This window comes from Sciurus vulgaris, assembly GCF_902686455.1.
Source record: "Sciurus vulgaris genome assembly, chromosome: 16".
Classification (NCBI taxonomy): domain Eukaryota; kingdom Metazoa; phylum Chordata; class Mammalia; order Rodentia; family Sciuridae; genus Sciurus; species Sciurus vulgaris.
In genome coordinates, this window is record NC_136477.1 from 4,507,899 (window position 1) to 4,525,698 (window position 17,800).

General features: G+C 58.3%; 2 protein-coding genes across 6 annotated transcripts in view; one reads left to right on the forward strand and one right to left on the reverse strand.

Annotated features, from left to right (window-relative positions):
- Positions 1-17,800, forward strand: part of TRIP10 (thyroid hormone receptor interactor 10) — a 260,809-nt gene that overhangs the window by 242,597 nt on the left and 412 nt on the right. The window contains exons 2-15 of one of the 4 annotated variants that reach the window (XM_079115318.1): positions 9,963-10,018; positions 11,214-11,329; positions 11,414-11,470; positions 12,464-12,611; positions 12,690-12,752; positions 12,981-13,085; positions 13,173-13,301; positions 13,813-13,959; positions 14,059-14,253; positions 15,157-15,324; positions 15,558-15,667; positions 17,008-17,140; positions 17,349-17,485; positions 17,564-17,682. In XM_079115318.1, coding sequence (XP_078971444.1) covers positions 9,995-10,018; positions 11,214-11,329; positions 11,414-11,470; positions 12,464-12,611; positions 12,690-12,752; positions 12,981-13,085; positions 13,173-13,301; positions 13,813-13,959; positions 14,059-14,253; positions 15,157-15,324; positions 15,558-15,667; positions 17,008-17,140; positions 17,349-17,485; positions 17,564-17,682 — 1,651 coding nt within the window. In that variant the 5' untranslated portion in view covers positions 9,963-9,994. Of the gene's footprint in view, positions 1-9,871; positions 10,019-11,213; positions 11,330-11,413; positions 11,471-12,463; positions 12,612-12,689; positions 12,753-12,980; positions 13,086-13,172; positions 13,302-13,812; positions 13,960-14,058; positions 14,254-15,156; positions 15,325-15,557; positions 15,668-17,007; positions 17,141-17,277; positions 17,486-17,563; positions 17,683-17,800 lie in introns of those variants that run through there. The other 3 variants (XM_079115317.1, XM_079115320.1, XM_079115319.1) reach the window with 3 other exon arrangements.
- Positions 1,095-7,932, reverse strand: GPR108 (G protein-coupled receptor 108). Of its 2 annotated transcripts, none has more exons than XM_079116303.1 (18): positions 7,767-7,932; positions 6,933-7,052; positions 5,819-5,869; positions 5,555-5,637; positions 4,803-4,927; positions 4,644-4,690; positions 4,466-4,534; positions 4,284-4,388; positions 3,601-3,734; positions 3,428-3,503; positions 2,959-3,032; positions 2,769-2,886; positions 2,522-2,652; positions 2,394-2,437; positions 2,022-2,071; positions 1,834-1,917; positions 1,622-1,746; positions 1,095-1,402 (listed from the first exon to the last, which is right to left on the reverse strand). In XM_079116303.1, exons 1-18 carry the CDS (start codon positions 7,884-7,886, stop codon positions 1,330-1,332), a joined length of 1,629 nt encoding a protein of 542 aa, XP_078972429.1. In that variant the 5' UTR covers positions 7,887-7,932; the 3' UTR covers positions 1,095-1,329. The 2 variants fall into 2 exon arrangements, with proteins under 2 accessions (XP_078972429.1, XP_078972430.1); XM_079116304.1 differs by having other exon boundaries at positions 1,834-1,867; positions 2,020-2,071.

Here is a 17,800-nt window from a genome sequence, read left to right on the forward strand (position 1 = left end):
GCAGTGTCTACAGAACCTCTGGGGCCTGCGAAGATCCCCACTTCCTCGTCTGGCAGGGCTGCTGGGCCATCTGGGCTGCAGCTGCTCTTGCTTCCCTTCACAGGAAGTCCTCCCCGGCCCTGCCCCAGGCCTGTGTCCCCCTCCAAGGAAGGTTTGCTTCTCAGAGACCCCAGGTGTTCCAGTGGCCCAATGGTAGGGGAGGGAGGAGAGGAGCCTGAGTGTGTGCACAGGTGTCTCCAATCTGCAGTCACCTGGGGTTCTGTGCAGCCCTGCGAGGCCAGGCTGAGGCTGTTGCTGGCCTGTGCACGGCCACTGCACCCACTGTTGCATGGGACACTCGACCCACTCACGGGGTCCCATCCGATGGGACAGAGAAGTCATCAGTGACCCAGGATCACACAGCAAATGGTGCACTGAGAGGCTGGTCCCAGGGAGTCTAGCAAAGGGGCAGAGTGCGCCGCGGTGAGGGACAGCTCTGTGGCGGGCCATGTGTCTGGCTTCGGGCCTCTGTCTCCCACTACCTCACTGGGGGTGTGACTTTGAGCAAGGGACTTAGCCTCTCTGTGCCTCAGTCTCTTTGATGTTAAGGTCCACAGAAGCCTTATGTGGGGTGTGGCACATGGAGCTAGCACGGTGTCAGCGACTGTCTCTGTCCCTTAGTCAAGCCACTGTGGGTCCTTAGATCGCCATTCCCCTCACCTCCAGGTTCTGCGTGTGCTGTCCCCTCGTCTGGGCATGGACGTTTCCCCTCTCTCTTCACCTCTCTGGCCTTCCTGTCTGGGTCCGGTCCCTGAGTGATTGTCATCACAGGTCTGATGGACCAGTGATGGACCTGCCTGGTGACATGTCCTTCTCCCTGACCTCTACCCTGAAGGAACGTGAGCCATTGAGGGCCGGGACAGGGGCAGGGGTCTTGGCCACTGTCCTCAGCACCAGCATGGGGCCAGATGACAGTAGCTGCTCAGCTAATATTTATTGACTGGACAAAGCAGTGACACCTGCTGCACCCCTCCCCCCGCAGCGAATACAGGTTTCTGAATTGTAAACACAACTTCCACCTTAGGCCTCAACCCCAGAAAGGCAAGAAACCAGGGTACAGAAACAGATTGGTCCATATTGTGTGGCTGGAAGTGGGTAGTGGTCCCTGGTGAGGACAGGGCTGCCCAGCACTTGTCGGGAAGAAGGGACAGTCTGACTTCTAGATGGGCTCCTCCTGGGGCCTCCTGGGAGCAGGACGCCTTATCTGCCCGGCTCCCCAGCTCCCACACGCTTCAGCAGGGGCAGGATGAGCCGCGGGCGGGAGGAGGGCTGGGCTGGGGTGTGGGGACATCACAACAGCTCCCGCCTGCTGGCTGTTTTGTTGACTTTGGACAGGCCTTCCCGGAACCCAGAGTCAGTCATTCTGGGGGCAGACAGCAAAAGGGCCGTCAGGAGCTGGAGGGCGGCAGGCCCCGCCCAGAGCTGCCCCAGGCCTGACCACTCTACTCTGGCCCTGCCCCCAGAATAGGCCTGCCTTGCCACTCCCACCCAGGGCCACCCTGGCAGTCCCTCGGGTGGCCTTAACCTAGCCTGCGGGTCAGCAACCCCACCCCTTGCTGGCCCCGCCCCTCCGGCCGCCTACACTTGCTCCATCTGCACGTCCTCCTCATCCTCCTGGGGCAGCTGCAGGTATGGGTTGTCCCCTGCTGGCTGGAACTTGTAGCCGGTGAGCACGAAGAAGGCAAGCGTGGAGCCCTCCACCAGGAGCTGGAGGCAGGGGCGGCGAGGGTGTCATGCACCACCACGCCGCTCGAGTCCACCCTCCCGCCACACGTGGAGCTTCCCAAGGCTCACCTGGTACAGCCACTGCCACTGGAAGGGCACTGCCACCCGCAGGAGAATGGCGATGATGCGTGTGAAGTAGACGTAGCAGATGACCTATGGGGGCATGACAGGCACGGGCAGGACAGAGGGATGGGGTGGGCACGCCAAGAGGCCGGGGGCCCCGCGCCGCCCCGGCCGCCTCCCCAAGGCCTTCTTACCATGACATAGTAATGTCGGAACAGCTTCAGCTTGGCCAGGTTCACTGCCACTGCGGGGTGTGCAGACAGCGGGGGTCAGGGGACCACTGAGGCCAGGCCCCGCGGGAGAGGGAGAGGGGCAGGGAGTGTCCCCGGGGGAGTGTCCCAGGGCCGGAGAGTCTGGAGAGGGTGCCAGGTGAAGAGGTGGGAGATGGCAGTCAGCGAGGAGGGAGGCGCCAGGCAAGGGGAAGAGAGGCTGGACGCCGGAGTCCAGGGAGAGGCCCATGGGGTGTCCAGGAATGAGGCCGGGGGTGGGGTGGGGGGAGCGGCAGAGTCAGGGGCAGAAAGGACGATGGCTGGGGGCCTGGGGCCGAGTCCAGGAGCAGGCCTCACCCTTCCCGTCTGTGTCAGAGGCGTCCTGGAGATGCCGGATGGACCTGGGACCGGGCAGGGGACATAGGCAATCAGCTCCGAGGACCCCGCTCATGGGGAGCAGGGTCTCCGCAGTCCGGGCTCCTCACCAGACAACTGGGAAGAGGATGGCGCCACAGCAGATGAGGTCCACTAGAAACAGGATCTCCTTCCAGAGCCCGTAGTCGCTGGCGCCCTCCTCGCGGGACTCGATGACGATGTACGCCACGTTGGCCAGGACCTGAGTGGCCAGGCGGGGAGGTGGGCGTGGCCAGGCGGGCAGGTGGGCGCCACCCGAGGGATCCCAGACTCCTGTCGGATGTGAGCGCCCACGCCCCAGGGGCCTCCCCTACGCACCTGCAGGGGTATCACAACCCCAAAAACCTTCTTCTCCTTGTCAGACAGGATGTACTTAATGAAGGCCCAGCCCGAGCCGATCAGCGCGATGGTGATGAAGAGCAGCGCGCCCTTCAGCCTGGGGCACGGGCATCTGATGAGCGGGGGCCTTCCCTGCCTGCCTCCCCCGCCCGGCAGAGGGGGCACTCACAGGTGTGTGATGTAGTGCATGACGGCCAGGCCTTCGATGGGGTGGCCCTGGCTGTTGATGAAATAGTAGTTGATCTGGAGGGGGACAGACAGATGGACAGTCACATGGGGGTGACTGGGTGGGTGGCTGGTGGGGGCCGGAGGGACACGAGCCATCCCCATGGATGGGTGTCAAAAACTTGAGCAGTTTTAACCAGGATGGCAGGGGGACTCAACAATGGAGGGCACCACGCACAACCAGGGAAGGACAGGCTCACTAGGGTGGGTGGATGGCAGTCAGTGATGTGGACAGTCACAGCTGGACCAGGGGACAGCCAGACTGAAGGGTGCACAGTGGGAGCAGGACAGAACAGGCGGACAAATGAAATGGATGCACAGCTGCAGAGATGGACGCCCAGGCCTGAGAGCTGTGGGGGCGGCCTGGAGGGTCCCACCTTCCCAGCCCACCCCCACTGGCCTGGGGTTCTCACACTGTGGAAGAGGAGAGAGATGCTCTTGGTGAACGCCAGGGCCGCCATGAGCCAGTGGATCTTGAAGACATTGTACCTGGCAGAGGGTCGGGGAGAAGGGGGCCGGGAGGGCATCAGTGCAGGGTAGGGACAGGCTGTAGCGGGAGGTGGAGGTGGGCAGGGCGAGGCATTACGTGTTCCTGCAGAGCACAGACACCCAGAAGATGCCGGCGGCCAGGAAGCAGGCAGACATGATCAGGTATAGCTTGAAGAGGGGAATTTCTGCGGCCGACAGGAAGCCGTCGGGGTTCTTCTCCCGGATCATCACCTAAGGAGGGGGCAGGTGGTCACAGGGCCCTAGCTCTAGACTTGGAGAGCCAGCGCCTGCCAAGTCTCCAGCTCTCCTACTTTCTGGCTGGGCAACTTGCCCTTGTGTCTCAGTATTCTCCATCTCTCAAATGGGTGCACAGTCATCCCTTGGTATTCCTTGGGGGCTTAGTTCTAGGACCCTGTGGACACTGAAGTCTGAGTTGCTCCAGTCCCTTATATAAAATGATGCAGCATCTGCATAGAGCCTGCCCACACCCTCCCACAGGTAGGTCACCCCTAGATGACGCAGGAGCTGGAGCAGTGTGCAGCTGTGCTGTGCTGCTTAGGGGGAAGAACAGGCAAGTCTGTGTGTTTGCTACAGATGCAATGTTTTCCCCTAATGTTTTCAATCTGTGGTTGGCAAATCCTCTGACAGGGGACCCGGATACCGAGGGCCGACTGCACGGTGCTATCTCCCTCCGCTGCCAGCAGGAGGACTAAGAAGCTGCGCTGGGTGGTGCTCCCGCCCTCCGCAACCTCAGCAGCCGGAACGTGACCCTCTGCTCACAGTGATGTCGAATGGACGCTCCCGGCCCGGCATGGAGTTGTAGCAGTTGTGGAAGTTCAGGCTGTACTGGCCTTCCTCTGCCCTGGAGCCGATCACCACGTGGAACTGGGCAGGGCAGAGAAGGTCTGAGCCTGGGGTCCCCAGCTGTCGGGGAGGCCAGGCTGTGGGCACCAGAGACTCACACTGAAGTTGTAGGAGTCGTTGAGGTGGCCCAGGCCCAACACCAGTTCTTTGTCCTTCCCACTGGGGCCCTGGGGGGACAGAGTCCTTCCATCAGCTGGCCTTTCCAGATGGCCCAGGCCCAGGTCCCCATGCACCTCAGGGCTAGGCCTCTCTCCCTCCCACCCTGGCTCACTGAACCTGAGACACTGCGAGTTCTGCCTTGGCTTTGTTGACCGCGGGGATTCCTGGAGGAGAAGGGTGAGTGATTTTAAGAGAAGCAGTCAGAGGAATGGCAAAAAATGGGGGAGCGCAGTGTGGCCCTGCCCATCCTCCGCCCCGGCAGCCAGCCTGACTCACCACTCTCTGCCTCGGGGGTGACTGTGGGCTCTGGCCTTGGGAGCACTGGCTTGGGAGTCTCTTCGGGGAGAAGCCCAGGAGAGATGAACAATTTCTTCTGCTCTCCATATTTTCGTACCTGGACCCTGGGTGAGAAGCAGGGGCTTGAGCCGGGGGTCAGGCATACAACCTGCACTGAAGGACGCCACGGCCCTTCGGGCGCTCTGCATCTCCTCCCTGGTGACAGCACCTAGCTGAGCCTGGGGCCACCTCCCATCAGGGCGAGCTCCTCACTGCACTGCTGCGCACTGGGGACTACCAGGTCCTGCCCACTGACGCGTCTGTCCACGTGAGCACCTCACTCTGTACCCACAGTGAGGCAGCAAGGTGCAGGGTCCCTGGACCAGGCTGCTTGGGTCTGAATCCCAGTTCCTGGGACTGTTTTCTGCTCTGAAGAACGGGCATAACCACAGCGGAAGGATGGAAGGTTCATGTGTGTGAGCTCCCGGGCACCTCCTGGAGCGCAGGATGCACGCAGCAAGGACTGATGGCTAGGTTATCGATTCCCACAGCCTGCATTTGGTCTTCTGCTGAGCCCCCAACATGCCCTGGGTATCCTCTCCTCTCCTTCCTTCCAGTCTCAGAAGGCTGGAAGCAGACACTAAGCAGTGTCTCCCAGGGGCTCAAAGGCCTTTTCAGCTGGTCTCCTGTTCCTCCTGATCACGCTCAGGAAACACCCACTTGGATCTTCAGCCAGTCCTGCCCCAACTCACTGCAGATCCTTGGTGTCGATGAGGAACAGGACCAGGAAGCTGCTACTGTTTCTTTGTAGAGGACAGTCATGGTAATCCCGGGTCTGGTGAGCGGGCAAGAGGGAACACGGGTCACCCCTTCCTATGGGTTGGTGCAGCCCCACCCTGTTCACCTCCCCCAGGTCTCTTCCTGTCCCCACCTCTGGGGAACAACAGGTTCTAGAGGCAGGAGATAGACTCCCCCGTCACCACGGTCCCTCCTTCCCTCCCCACCCCTCCACTCACTGAGTAGGAGCGAATGCCACCAGATCGAACCCGGCTCAGACTGAACCCCACCTGGTGGGTAGAATGAAAAATGGAAGATGTGAGGGACTCCAGGAGGGACCCGAGCCACCTCTTTCCCCCCAACAGAAATGTAGCTCTCTTCATTTGTGTACAAAGTGTCAAAACGCATTCCACGGTCATGTATAACTAATCAGAACAAATGAAAAGATAAAACTAAAGATATGTAGCTTCACATTTACTGAACACCTCCGATGTGCCAGGTCCCGCATTCCATTCTCTCTGAATTTTCCTCCAACCTACCTCCCCCCAGGTCCTCTTCCTTTATCTCCAGCTCCCCCATGTCTCTCAATCTCTCTGTCACTTCCTCAGGGACAACTCGCACAGCTCACCCACTCTGTTTCCCCCAAATTAAAATGTTGACAGGTTCTGCTCTGGGTTCTGGGATGTAGCACATCAGGATCTGAAATCAGGCTCTGTCCTTTTCAGGTTGTGTGATTCTGAGCAAGTCTTGTACCTCCCAGCTGGTGGCCATCCCCTGAAAACTGGATTCAGCAAATTTCCACAGCATTCCTGAGCGGTGGTTATGAGGGAAGAAGGCCATAGAGATTGCTGTGCATGGGACCTGGTCCTGCTGCAGTCAATCAGTGCTAGTCATTCATTTTGACTCCTGGGACTGGGGCTGTTTTGTTCACTGGTGGGTCCCCCAACTATTAAGAACAGTGTCTAAGTCACACATGGTGGCCTGTAATCCCAGCTACTTGGGGAGCTGAGACAGGAGGATTACAAGTTTGAGGCCAGCCTGAGCAACTAAGGGAGACCGTCTCAAAATAAAAAATTTAAAAAGGGGCTGGGGTGTGGCTCAGTGATAGAGGGCTTGCCTAGTATGCACAAGGCCCTGGATTCCATCCCCAGCACTGCCATCAAAAACAGATAGTGCCTAGAACACATCACAAGAGACATTATTGTTCCCAGGTTACAAGTGAAAAAACTGAGGCTCAGAGAGGTCAAGGGACTTGTCCAAGATCACACAAGTGAGGAGCAGAACTAGAATGGGAATCCAGAACTGGTGGAGGAGGGGTGAAGTTTTAGGCCCAGTCCTCCCTGAGCCTCTCACCAGGGGGGCCTTCTCGTCTGTCTCTTGGGGGCCCAGCCGTAGGAGACTCAAGTCCACTTCCAGGGAGCCATTGGTGTAGAATCCGAAGCTGTTGAGTTGGATGTCTGCTCGCTTCTCCCCCTGCCGGACACCAAGGAGGAAGAGACAGCTTAGACTTCTTTCTACCCGCCCCGCCCCAAGGCTCCGGCTTGAGGCTCTCCCAACAGTCTTCTGGGCCCCTTTACTTAGGACAGGCCTAGAGGGCGACAAGAGGGGATGTGAAGACCTCCCCGCAGGCTGTGTCCCCGCACCAGTCCCAGGACAGGGACAGGGTGCCCTCGGATTCTTCAACTACAGTTCTGGTAGTCCAGGAAGGGAAACCCTGGGGCAACTGGTGGTACTCAGCCACTCTGCACATCAGTGTGCCTGGCCTTCACCTCGGGAAAACTTTCAGATTCCAACTGGAACCCCAGAGTGCTGAGATTTCAGCTAAGCCCCCAAGATCCCAGCGAATGACCCGAAGATCCCACTCAGGACTTCCTCTAAATGGCACAGGGGACCCCAGCGTCCCCAAAGTGAGCCCAAGAACTTAAAGGGCTTGGAGCGAGGGGTCCCCAGAGATGGAGCCCCAACCCCGACCGGCAGGCACGACTGTAGCGTGGCCAGCCAGGCAACTCCAAGGCGACGACGGAGGGGGATACTGGGACGAAACCATTTCGGGTTTACAAGCGGGGGGCGTCAGACTGCTCCATCCCCCCTAAGGAGGGGGAGGACGGACGGGACCACTCCAAGCCAGGGGCTTCTCCGGGGCAAAGTTGGCCCCGCCACCCCAGACCGCCACGCGGCGGGCCTCACCGTCAGCGCCAGCCGGTGGATACGACCGGAGCAGCCGCCCAACAGCAAGAGCAGAAGGAGCTGCGGCCCCCACTCTGCCGGGCTCCAGGGGCCGAGCCCCCTCCTCTCGCTCACTGCCATCTCTGGAGCTGCCGCCTCCCCTGACACCGCCCCTGACGCCCGCAAGCCCGCCTACCAGTGAACCAATCGCTGCACCGTAGGGCCGAGCCCTTAAGATTGTCCAGCCCGTTCAACCAATCAGCTATCACCTCTTCGATAGACCGCGCCTATGAGACACTAGATGGACAGCACTGGCTCCGAATGGGAGTACTGACATCACTTAATCCCACCTCCATTCTCACCAGTCGCTAGAAAGATGGTCCCGGATGTAATTTGATAAACAGTCCATCTAACCAATTATCCTGGACCTGATATCCAGTCCTTAAAGCGGAATTCCTTCACCTAACTCTTAACGGTCCAGGACTACATTTCCCAGAATTCAGCGGAAGCAGAAACTCTCAACACGGCGTAAAAGAACTACATTTCCCAGTATCCCCAAGGACAGACTTCCGCTTTTTACTCTGGGGATATGGCTCCCAGCCAGAGCTTGGGCTTTGGGTAAACACACGCATCTGTTGAGGCCTGTTCGGTTCTCCTAATCTTCCTGGTCCACAGAGAGGCCAAAACCTGGCCTCAGGTTAAATCTTGACCCTAGGATGACCTGTGACCCCAGGCCGAGTCCCCAAGCTTACACTAAGGCTATCGTCCAGTGAGGTAATTGGAGGCCCACCTGCAGACCCAGGCTTAACCCCTTGCTGCAGCTGAGCCTCCGCTTTAGCCTGAAACCTTGATCCTCTCTCACACCCATGCACACTGAGCCTTAATCTCCGGCTGAGCCCCTAGTCTGGATAGGCCAGCCCTGACTCTAGACTAGACCTTACTCGTAGACCCTAGTTTGAGTCCCTGACCCCTAACTGGATTGCTGACCCCTTTGGTAATCTTCCTACCCCAGTCTGAAACCTCATCCCAACCCTGGTGCTGACCTGGGCCGAACCCCAAATCTAGTCTGTCTCTGACTAGCTTTAAGCCCAGAATTTTTCTGAGCTCAGCACCAGTCCCTGACTGCCACTGAATCCCACTTTGCAATCAAAGGTTTTCTAGTCTAGAAGCCACAAGCAGCTGGGGCCCAGTCCCAGCAGAGTCAACAGCCCCAGTGTAGGTTGGGAGGGGTGGCTCTTGGTGTGGGGGAGAGGCAGATTCCTCCTGCAGCCCCAGCAGGGCTTCTGTCACCTCTGTGGCTACCAAGAAATCGCCGAAGGGATGGGGACCACTGGTGTCTCTTCCCTTTCATCCCAGAGCCTCAAGGGGATTTACAAGGTGTGAACAGACTTTTATGGGAGTAGGATACAGACTTCCAGTCCCAGGGCCCTAGCGTCTAGGGGAGGGGCCATCTTAGGATCCTAGTGCCAATACTGATAATTAAACCTGATTGGACCTCATGGGTGAGACTGGAAAATGGGGTGGTGCAAGCGTGTACTGCACTGGAGCTGGGGAAAGGCCTGGGACCGGCGCCCCAAGGACAGCTCGTCCTCAGTTTCCCAACGGAGACTCTGGAGGAGGGAATGCAGGATGCGGTGGGGGCGCTAATGGACCCGGCCTTGGCGAAGGCACGTCCTGGGCAGGATCGAAGTCCTTCCATCCGCCCTGTGGCCGGAGGGACCAGACCATTAGTGGGACAAACGTAGACGCCTGGAGCCGGGTTGGCCCGCAAGAGCCGGGTGACCTCAGGTTCTCCCTGCAACGAAGTGGGGGAGGGACTTGGCTTTGGGGTTTTGGTGTCTTAGCCCTTTAAGGAACGATTGAGGGAAAGGGGGAAAGGAAGAACCATCTACGGCGGGGGAGGAGGTGGGAGGATGAGAGGGGCCCCAGAGATTTGGAAAATGGAGGGGTCCTTTAAGGGGTCGGTCCAGTGGCTGAGGACCGCAACGTTTCTTTAGGTGGGGCGGAGCGTCCGTTGGGTCCGCCTCCTCGGAGCCCCGCCCTTGGGGCGCCCGGCTGAGATCCGCGCGGGGCAGGGGGCGTGGCAAAGCGTGTAGGGGCGTGGCATGACCTAGAGTAGGCGTGGCAGGGGCGAACTGGGGCGGGGCCGGGCGCACCGCCTTGGGCTGAGTCTCCCCGCGGAGGGCGGCGGACGGCGGGCAGAGGGGACCTGGCGCTGCGGCGGCGGCGGCATCGGCGGCGGGAGCAGCATGGATTGGGGTACCGAGTTATGGGTGAGTCCGATCGACCCGGCTCCAAGTTCTCCCCTGTTGGAGTGCAGACCTTCTCGCTTTGTCCCCACCGTACCTTAGCGGGGACTGGGCACTTTCCCTTCCACTGACCCCTGGGTCCCCACCCTCTTGCCCTCCGCCCTCCCTCGGAGTTTCTCAGCGAGTCTCAGGACGCCCAAAGGCTAAGGGAGAGCTTGCAGGACTGGCATAGGGCAACTGAGGCACGGGTTGGTTGGGAGGGAGGTGGACAGAAGTTCTAGGACCAGGCCGGGGCAGCCCGGCTAGGTCACCTATTTTGAGCGCCCTGGTCAGGCCGGCGGCTTATCTTACGGCCCCTGGGTCCCTGCCCGCCGCCCGCCTGTCCGTCTGGGAGGGGGAGGGGACCTTCTGGCCACACTTTTCCCCACGTGGGACCTACAAGTCCTGACCGCCTTTCAATGGCCTTTACTCTACACCTAGGGGCTTGGGACGCTTCTGGAGGGTGAGGGGGCTGCGAGGCTCGGCCCCAGGCCCCTTTCGGCCCTTCTCCAGTTCACACCCCAGGGCGGGGCCGCCCCTTGGCCGCCTCTTACCTCACCCAGGAAGCCCCAGAAATTTCCCCCTATCCTAGCTGGACCTCAGAGCCCTCCCCTTTCTGGGGGCGGCAGAATCCCTAGGTTCCTGGGTGCAGTGGGGTGGTAAATCGCAGACTCCTCTCCAACTGTGGGATTTCTTTTGGAGGCGTAGCGGAGTTAATGTGGGAAACTGAGTCACTCATCAGAGGACTCCGAATCTGGGAACTCGGTGCCTGCCCCCTGGCTATTCCGAGGTTCCCCCCTCCACGAGCTGCTGCAAACCCTGCCCCTCTGGCCTGACTCACGCCAGGCCGGCCGGATTTTCCGGAATCTGGGGGGATTAGGGGAGCCCGGGCAGGGGGAGGGGCCTTGCCGCATTTTACACCCCTGTAGGCTGTCGGGAGACCAAGACCCTGTTGTCCTGCAGGGGCCCCAGCCCTGTTCTCCGGCCCTTCCCGGGAAGGGGAGGGGGTTCCCGCCAGCTTCCTGCCTCCCCCTGCGCCACGCCGGGGCGGCGCCGGGAAGCCACTCCTCTTTGGAGCGCGGAGCTTTGAGGCTCCCAGTGCATCTGATCGGTGGGCCCGGTGGGCCGTGGGGTTCCGAGGTCGTGACCCTGGCCCTCCCCACTCCATGCCCGCCATCAGGATCAGTTTGAGGTGCTCGAGCGCCACACGCAGTGGGGGCTGGACCTGTTGGACAGATATGTGAAGTTCGTGAAAGAACGCACCGAGGTGGAGCAAGCTTATGCGAAGCAGCTTCGGTGAGACCCTCAGTGGGTGCGGCCAGGGGCTAGGGGCGGCCTGAGGCTGGGTGGCTCAGCCTTCCTGCCTCTGTCTCCCTTTAGGAACCTCGTGAAGAAATATCTGCCCAAGAGACCTACCAAAGATGACCCTGAATCCAAGTAAGGATGGGGAGGGGATGACCGGCTGCAGTCCTAAATCCACTCCTAGCCAGCCACTTCTGGGCACTCTGCTCAAGTTCTCTGCTTTTTCTCTCATCTGCTAAATGGGGATTCTCTGGCACTTGCAAAATGAGTGCCTTTGGGCAAATGATTTTTCTATGCCTCTGTTTTCCTCATCTGGGAAGTGGGATTGATGACCGTGGCACTTTCCCAGTAGGGTTTGTGTGAAGACAACTGAGTTAAAGTGTTAAAAGTCTCCAGCCTATGGTGGCTGTCAGAACAAGTCTCTTTATTGAGTCTCTCATTCCAAAATCCAAAAAGCTCTTGAAATCAAACAAGTGTTTTTGTTTGTTTGTTTGTTTTTTGATAACTTGACAGCAATCTCCAACTAAACTGACTTGATGTCAATTCTAGTCTTTTTATCCCACTTAGTATGAATACTGTTGTCCTTTATATCCAAGGGTTGACAAATGTTCTAATAATAAAAATCGCCCTAGTACCGATCGTTTTTTCCCCTTGTCATCAATTCCTAAACAATTCAGTGCAACAACTGTGCCCATGGCATCTACGTTGAATCAGGTATTATAAGTCACCTCGAGATGGTTTAAGGTCTGTGGGAAGATGGGCATAGGTTCTATGCAAGTGCTGCACGGTTTTGTTGAGGGACTTCAGCAGCCTCAGATTTTGGTATCTCTGTATGTGGTGGTGGGGGGTAAGGGTCCTAGAAATGATGCCCTGTGGACCCTATTAGTACCTCTCCCTGTAGATAGGTTTATGATGTCGATTACAGGATGTGGCCCCCAACCCCTCTGGGGATACTTAGAAGTTGTATAAGAGTCATTCTGAGTTTTAAATCACATCCGAATCAAGGGTTGGGGATGAGGGATATGCACTGCTTTGGGAGGGATACTTGGGGCATACCCCTTCACATCTGGAGGCAGGTCCTGCGGCGTCCTGCTCCTGGGACCTGAATCCAGCCTCTGCCCACCCCAGGTTCAGCCAGCAGCAGTCCTTTGTACAGATCCTCCAGGAGGTGAACGACTTTGCAGGCCAGCGGGAGCTGGTGGCCGAGAACCTCAGTGTGCGTGTGTGTCTTGAGCTGGTCAAGTACTCGCAAGAGATGAAGCAGGAGAGGAAGATGGTGAGGGCCCCCCTCCCTGGGTCTTGCTGCGGGCACCTGCCGGAACCCTGGTGAGCCTTCTCGCCCTCCTTTCCACAGCACTTCCAGGAAGGACGGAGGGCTCAGCAGCAGCTGGAAAGTGGCTTCAAACAGCTTGAAAATGTGAGTTCCCTGGGTCTGGGTGGCTGTGGCCTAGGGAGCAGGGCAAGAGTTGCCCATTCACAGAGCTGCCCCCTCTTTTCTGGCCAGGACTCCCCTCTCCAAGGGCTCCCAGCATACCCATGGCCATGCCTCTGCTGGGTGACTTCCCACCAGTCCCTACGGACCTTGGTTTCCCACCTCCCCTCTCGGGGATGGCGCACCTTCACTCTGCTTCTGTCTCTTCCACAGAGTAAACGTAAATTTGAGCGAGACTGCCGGGAGGCAGAGAAAGCAGCCCAGACCGCTGAGAGGCTGGACCAGGATATCAATGCCACCAAGGCTGATGTGGAGAAGGTGCATGTGGAGTCTGTGACGGGCTGGAGGGGTCAGAGTGGGACATGGCCAGAACCTGGCAGTGACCTCTGCCTTGCTATTCCTCAGGCCAAGCAGCAAGCCCACCTCCGGAGTCATATGGCAGAAGAAAGCAAAAACGAATACGCAGCCCAATTACAGCGCTTCAACCGAGACCAGGCCCACTTCTATTTTTCCCAGATGCCCCAGATATTTGATGTGAGTGCTTTAAGCTCCCAGGCCCAGCTCTTACACAGATGTCAACACCCCAGCTGCCCGGTCCCCATTCCTAGGTTGACATAGAAACTTGTAGTCACAATGAGTTGTGCGTTTACTCAAGCTTTCTTCCAGGAATGCCTTTCTTTCCTTTTGAAACTCTTACTCGTTCTTCGAAGGCCCCAGCTCTAACAAACCTAGGCCCAAATCTCTCTGCTCTTCTCGCCTCCTTCTCCAGTCTCTGTCTCGGCCTGGGCACTGGGATTCTCTGTGCTGATTTTATTTTCTCTTCAAAGCCCTGTTCCATTGTCTCCTCTTTTGAGAAGGCTTTCCTGAGTCCCTAGGCAAGGCTGGCCTTGGAGACTCCAGCCCTGTTTCAGCCCAGCCACCCGGGGCACGAGGCTCCATACTGGACTCTCTTCCCTAGCACACTGGGCAGGGGCTGGTGCTGATGGCTAGAGTGCCCCCCGCTGCCCCTGCCCAGGCCTTTCATGCCTTTGCCCTGGCTCCGCAGAAGCTGCAGGACATGGATGAGCGGAGAGCCACCCGCCTGGGAGCCGGGTATGGGCTCCTGTCGGAGGCGGAACTGCAAGTGGTACCCATCATTGCCAAGTGTTTGGAGGGCATGAAGGTGGCCGCCGATGCTGTGGATGCCAAGAACGTGGGTGCCTGGGTGGGACGAGGAGTGGGCACAGGGAGTGTCCCCCAGACGAGGCACTTGGTCTTGCCCCTGACTGCCCACCCACTGCCCCTTCCCCAGGACTCCCAGGTCCTCATAGAGCTGCACAAGTCAGGTTTCGCCCGCCCTGGTGATGTGGAATTTGAAGACTTCAGCCAACCCATGAACCGCGCGCCCTCAGACAGCAGCCTGGGCACCCCTTCAGACGGACGGCCTGAGCTCCGGGGCCCTGGCCGCAGTCGTGCCAAGCGCTGGCCCTTCAGCAAGAAGAACAAGGTGGGGGCCTGGGATCTCGTGGGACAGGGCAGTGGGTGGGGACGGCTGAGGCCCCACTGAGTCGGGCCCAGCCACCGGAACGCTGAGTCCCGGGCAGGAATTTTCCTCTTGGCTGCAGGCCCGGGCTGGAGGGAAGGAAGACAGGCGGGCGGCCGATTGGCTTGGGAGTCCCCCGAGGCCGAGGAGGGTAGGGTGGGGGGCCTGTGGCGTCTGTCTGCTGCTTCTTGGGATGCTGGGAGAAGACCTGCTTGTGGAACTCGGGGCTGGCCTGGCAGCTGGTGACCCTGGCATTCAGGAGTGCCCCCAACAGCTGATGGGTCCCTGGGTACCCCTTATGCCCTTTATTTTGGGGAGTTCTGGGTTTCCAGTGTCAGACATACCTTAACACCCTCAGTTTACACCCTCATTCGCCTTCGACCCTCCCACTGACACCTGCTGTCCTGGCCTTCAGCCCTCTCCTCCCGTGCTCTAACCCCTGACCTTTCCTGTCTTCCACACCCTTCTCTGAGTGGCGTGCTCCTTTGACCTGTGTCTGAGCCCCTGATCCTGCATGTGCCTCCCGACCTTCTAGACTGTGAGTCCAGAAAGCCCAGTGGACAGCCACATCCCGCCCTAGCCCCGGACCTAAGAGTCAAGGGACGCAGGCGGTGGGGGCAGGGAGGGGTGGCCTCTGGCTCGCAGTCTGTTCTCCCCGCTACCTCCCGATTCTCCACGGCCCTTGCGCGTGTTTTCTGTGTGGTCGTGCACCTCGAGTTGTGATTTTCTTACCGTTATGATTATTTTCTTTCTTTCTCCCTTTTGTTTTTCCTTCTCCGCGTCCATCCTTACGTCCATCGGTCCGTCCATCCTCGTTCTCTGCCCCCACCTCCTCCTGGCCCGCCCCCTCCCGGCCCCCGCTGGTAGCCACGTCCCCCTCCCCTCTCCCCCCTGGGGGGCCCCCTGCCCTCCGCCTTGCCTAACGGACCCCCGTCCCCCCGCTCCGGCCGCGACCCCTTGGCCATACTGAGTGAGATCAGTAAGTCGGTCAAACCGCGGCTCGCATCCTTCCGCAGCCTTCGAGGCGGCCGTGGGGTAAGTGAGGCCTGGGGAGGAGGGGTGGCCCCGGCCTGCCCTGCGGTATGGTGGCAGGACCTGGGCTCGCTTCCCGCGGCCGGCTGGGCCCCCTCTCCTGCTTTGCTCCGTGCATGGCCTTGCTCCCAAGAATCCTGTAAGGGGCGGAAGGCGGACTGGAATCCTCAGGAGTGTGCAGCGCCTGGAAGCTTCCATTTCAGAATCCCAGACTCAGCTCTCTCCCCTCCTTGCAGACTGTGGCATCGGAGGACTTTAGCCACTTGCCCCCGGAGCAGCAGAGAAAGCGGCTGCAGCAGCAGTTGGAAGAACGCAACCGGGAGCTGCAGAAGGAGGTTGATCAGAGGTATGGCACTGGCGACAGGGAAGGCAGGGGACAAGGGGCTTACATTTAAAGGAATGGTTCTTGAGGGCTGCAGGTGTAGCTCAGTGGTAGAATGCTTGTCTAGCACGTGGAAAAACAAAACCAGAAAATAATTACACTTAAATGCACCCCAAAATCTCCTAGCAGACACCAGCAGGGTGGTTTTACAGGTGATTCTTAACGTGCCTGGAGGAAACTGTTGCTTTCCATCTCATGCAGGCCTTTCTAGCAAACAGGAAGAGCGAAAGCTGCCCGCTTATTTAGGAGGCTGGTGGCACCCAGGTTCCCAAATCAATGAACAAGAACTCAAGACAATACAATTACAGGCTCATTTTACCTCAATTTGTTCTTAGATACAAAATCCTCACCTAACAAATCTAATGACATATTACAAAATAATACATCACGTGGTGGTGATAGTTGGGTGCAGGTACCTAATGCTGCAGAACTGTATGCTTCAGGGTGACCATAGGAGGAAATTTTATGTTATGTCTCCTTTACTACAACAGGAAAAAGTTTTCTAAAGAAATAACATACATAATCAGTTGGACATTATCCCAATAATGCAAAGATGGTTCAATATCAAGAAATTTAGCAGTCTAATCCATCACATTGAGTAGCTAAAAGGAAAAAAAAAAAAGTATGTGGCTATCTATTTAATAATTTAAACACTTAAAATATTAACAATGAAAATCTGCCAGATTCAAAAGAAAATCTTTACTCACTCTTTCCAAGCAGCAAAGTCCTCTTCCCAGTCCTGTTATGTAACAGGAATGATGTTCCACACTTGCCAGCAGGCGGCCAAGTTCTAGCTGGCTGTCTGCGAGTAACCTCTTGGACAGATGGCTTTTCTGGGGGTGAAGTTTCATCTGGCACTGGGTGGTTTCTGGGCTTCTGCGGTGGAGGGGCAGGTGAAGGGTGCGTGCCTAGAGTCAAGGCAGGTTGCTCGGGAATTCTAGCTGTCCTATAGGTCTCGGGCAGCCGCCTGCACCTTTTTGTGCGTCAGTTTCTTCTTCTGTGACATGGGTCAGATAGTGACTGGAAGGACGCTGGGCTGAGGTCTGGCATATTCCACGAGTGCGCTACAGCTCTCACTACCCAGATGTACAGAGGAGATGGGAATGCAGGCTAATGATAGGAATCACAGCTGCAATCATTGAATACCTGAAATCCTCCTCCCTGAGCCTCCTGAGCAGCTGGCTCCACCGTTGCCGGCCAACCATGTCCGGCCCCCACGTTTGAGTTCTGACCAGTGTTCTCCCTTGCCCTTGCTGAGAGCCCTGTTCACCTGCTGTCCTTCCTCATTTGTCCATCTTCCCCAGGGAAGCGCTGAAGAAAATGAAGGATGTGTATGAGAAGACACCCCAAATGGGGGACCCAGCCAGCTTGGAACCCCGGATCACAGAAACCCTGAGCAACATTGAGCGGCTGAAATCGGAAGTGCAGAAGTACGAGGTAAGGGGAAGGCCCTGGGGAGGGGTGGAGTGGCAGCTGGCCTGGCTGAGTCACTGCCGGGTGGGGAACAGGGAGGTGTTGGGGGAGGGATCCAGCTGTTTCTCATCACGGCCTTGGGTGTGCATGGGTGATCTCAGGAAATCTCTGGGTCCAGAGTGGGCCAACCTCGGAGCCCTGCCCTGGAGCTGATGTGATCTCGTCCTCCCAGACTTGGCTGGCAGAAGCCGAGAGCCGGGTCCTAAGCAACCGGGGGGACAGCCTGGGCCGGCACCCTCGTCCTCCCGACCCCCCAGCCAGTGCCCCCCCTGACAGCAGCAGCAACGGGTCACAGGACAACAAGGAGAGGTGAGCTGGGAGGCCGGAGCAGGTGTGGCTCAAGAGACCCGGAGGGCCTGCTTCCATCTGCCTTCTTGTCCCACCCAGCTCTGAAGAGCCCCCCTCGGAAGAGGGCCAGGACACCCCCATCTACACGGAGTTTGATGAGGATTTTGAGGAGCCCACATCACCTATAGGCCAGTGCGTGGCCATTTACCACTTTGAAGGTGAGGACAGCCGGTGTGGGGCAGGGTGGCGGTAGGGTGGGGGGGGCACATCAGTTGCCCTGGGTGTCTCTGGTTAGGTTGTTCAAATTCGCCTAAAGCAGAGACCTGGGCCCACACC

What these genes read in the sequence shown, in the direction of transcription:
- GPR108 (XM_079116303.1), bottom strand. Translation starts at nt 7,886, where the DNA reads ATGGCAGTGAGCGAGAGGAGGGGGCTCGGCCCCTGGAGCCCGGCAGAG. An exon ending in GTGGCATTCGCTCCTACTCA is followed by an intron (nt 5,638 to 5,818) that starts GTGAGTGGAGGG and finishes CCCGCTCACCAG; the next exon opens with ACCCGGGATTACCATGACTG. An exon ending in ATCGACACCAAGGATCTGCA is followed by an intron (nt 4,928 to 5,554) that starts GTGAGTTGGGGC and finishes CTTCTCACCCAG; the next exon opens with GGTCCAGGTACGAAAATATG.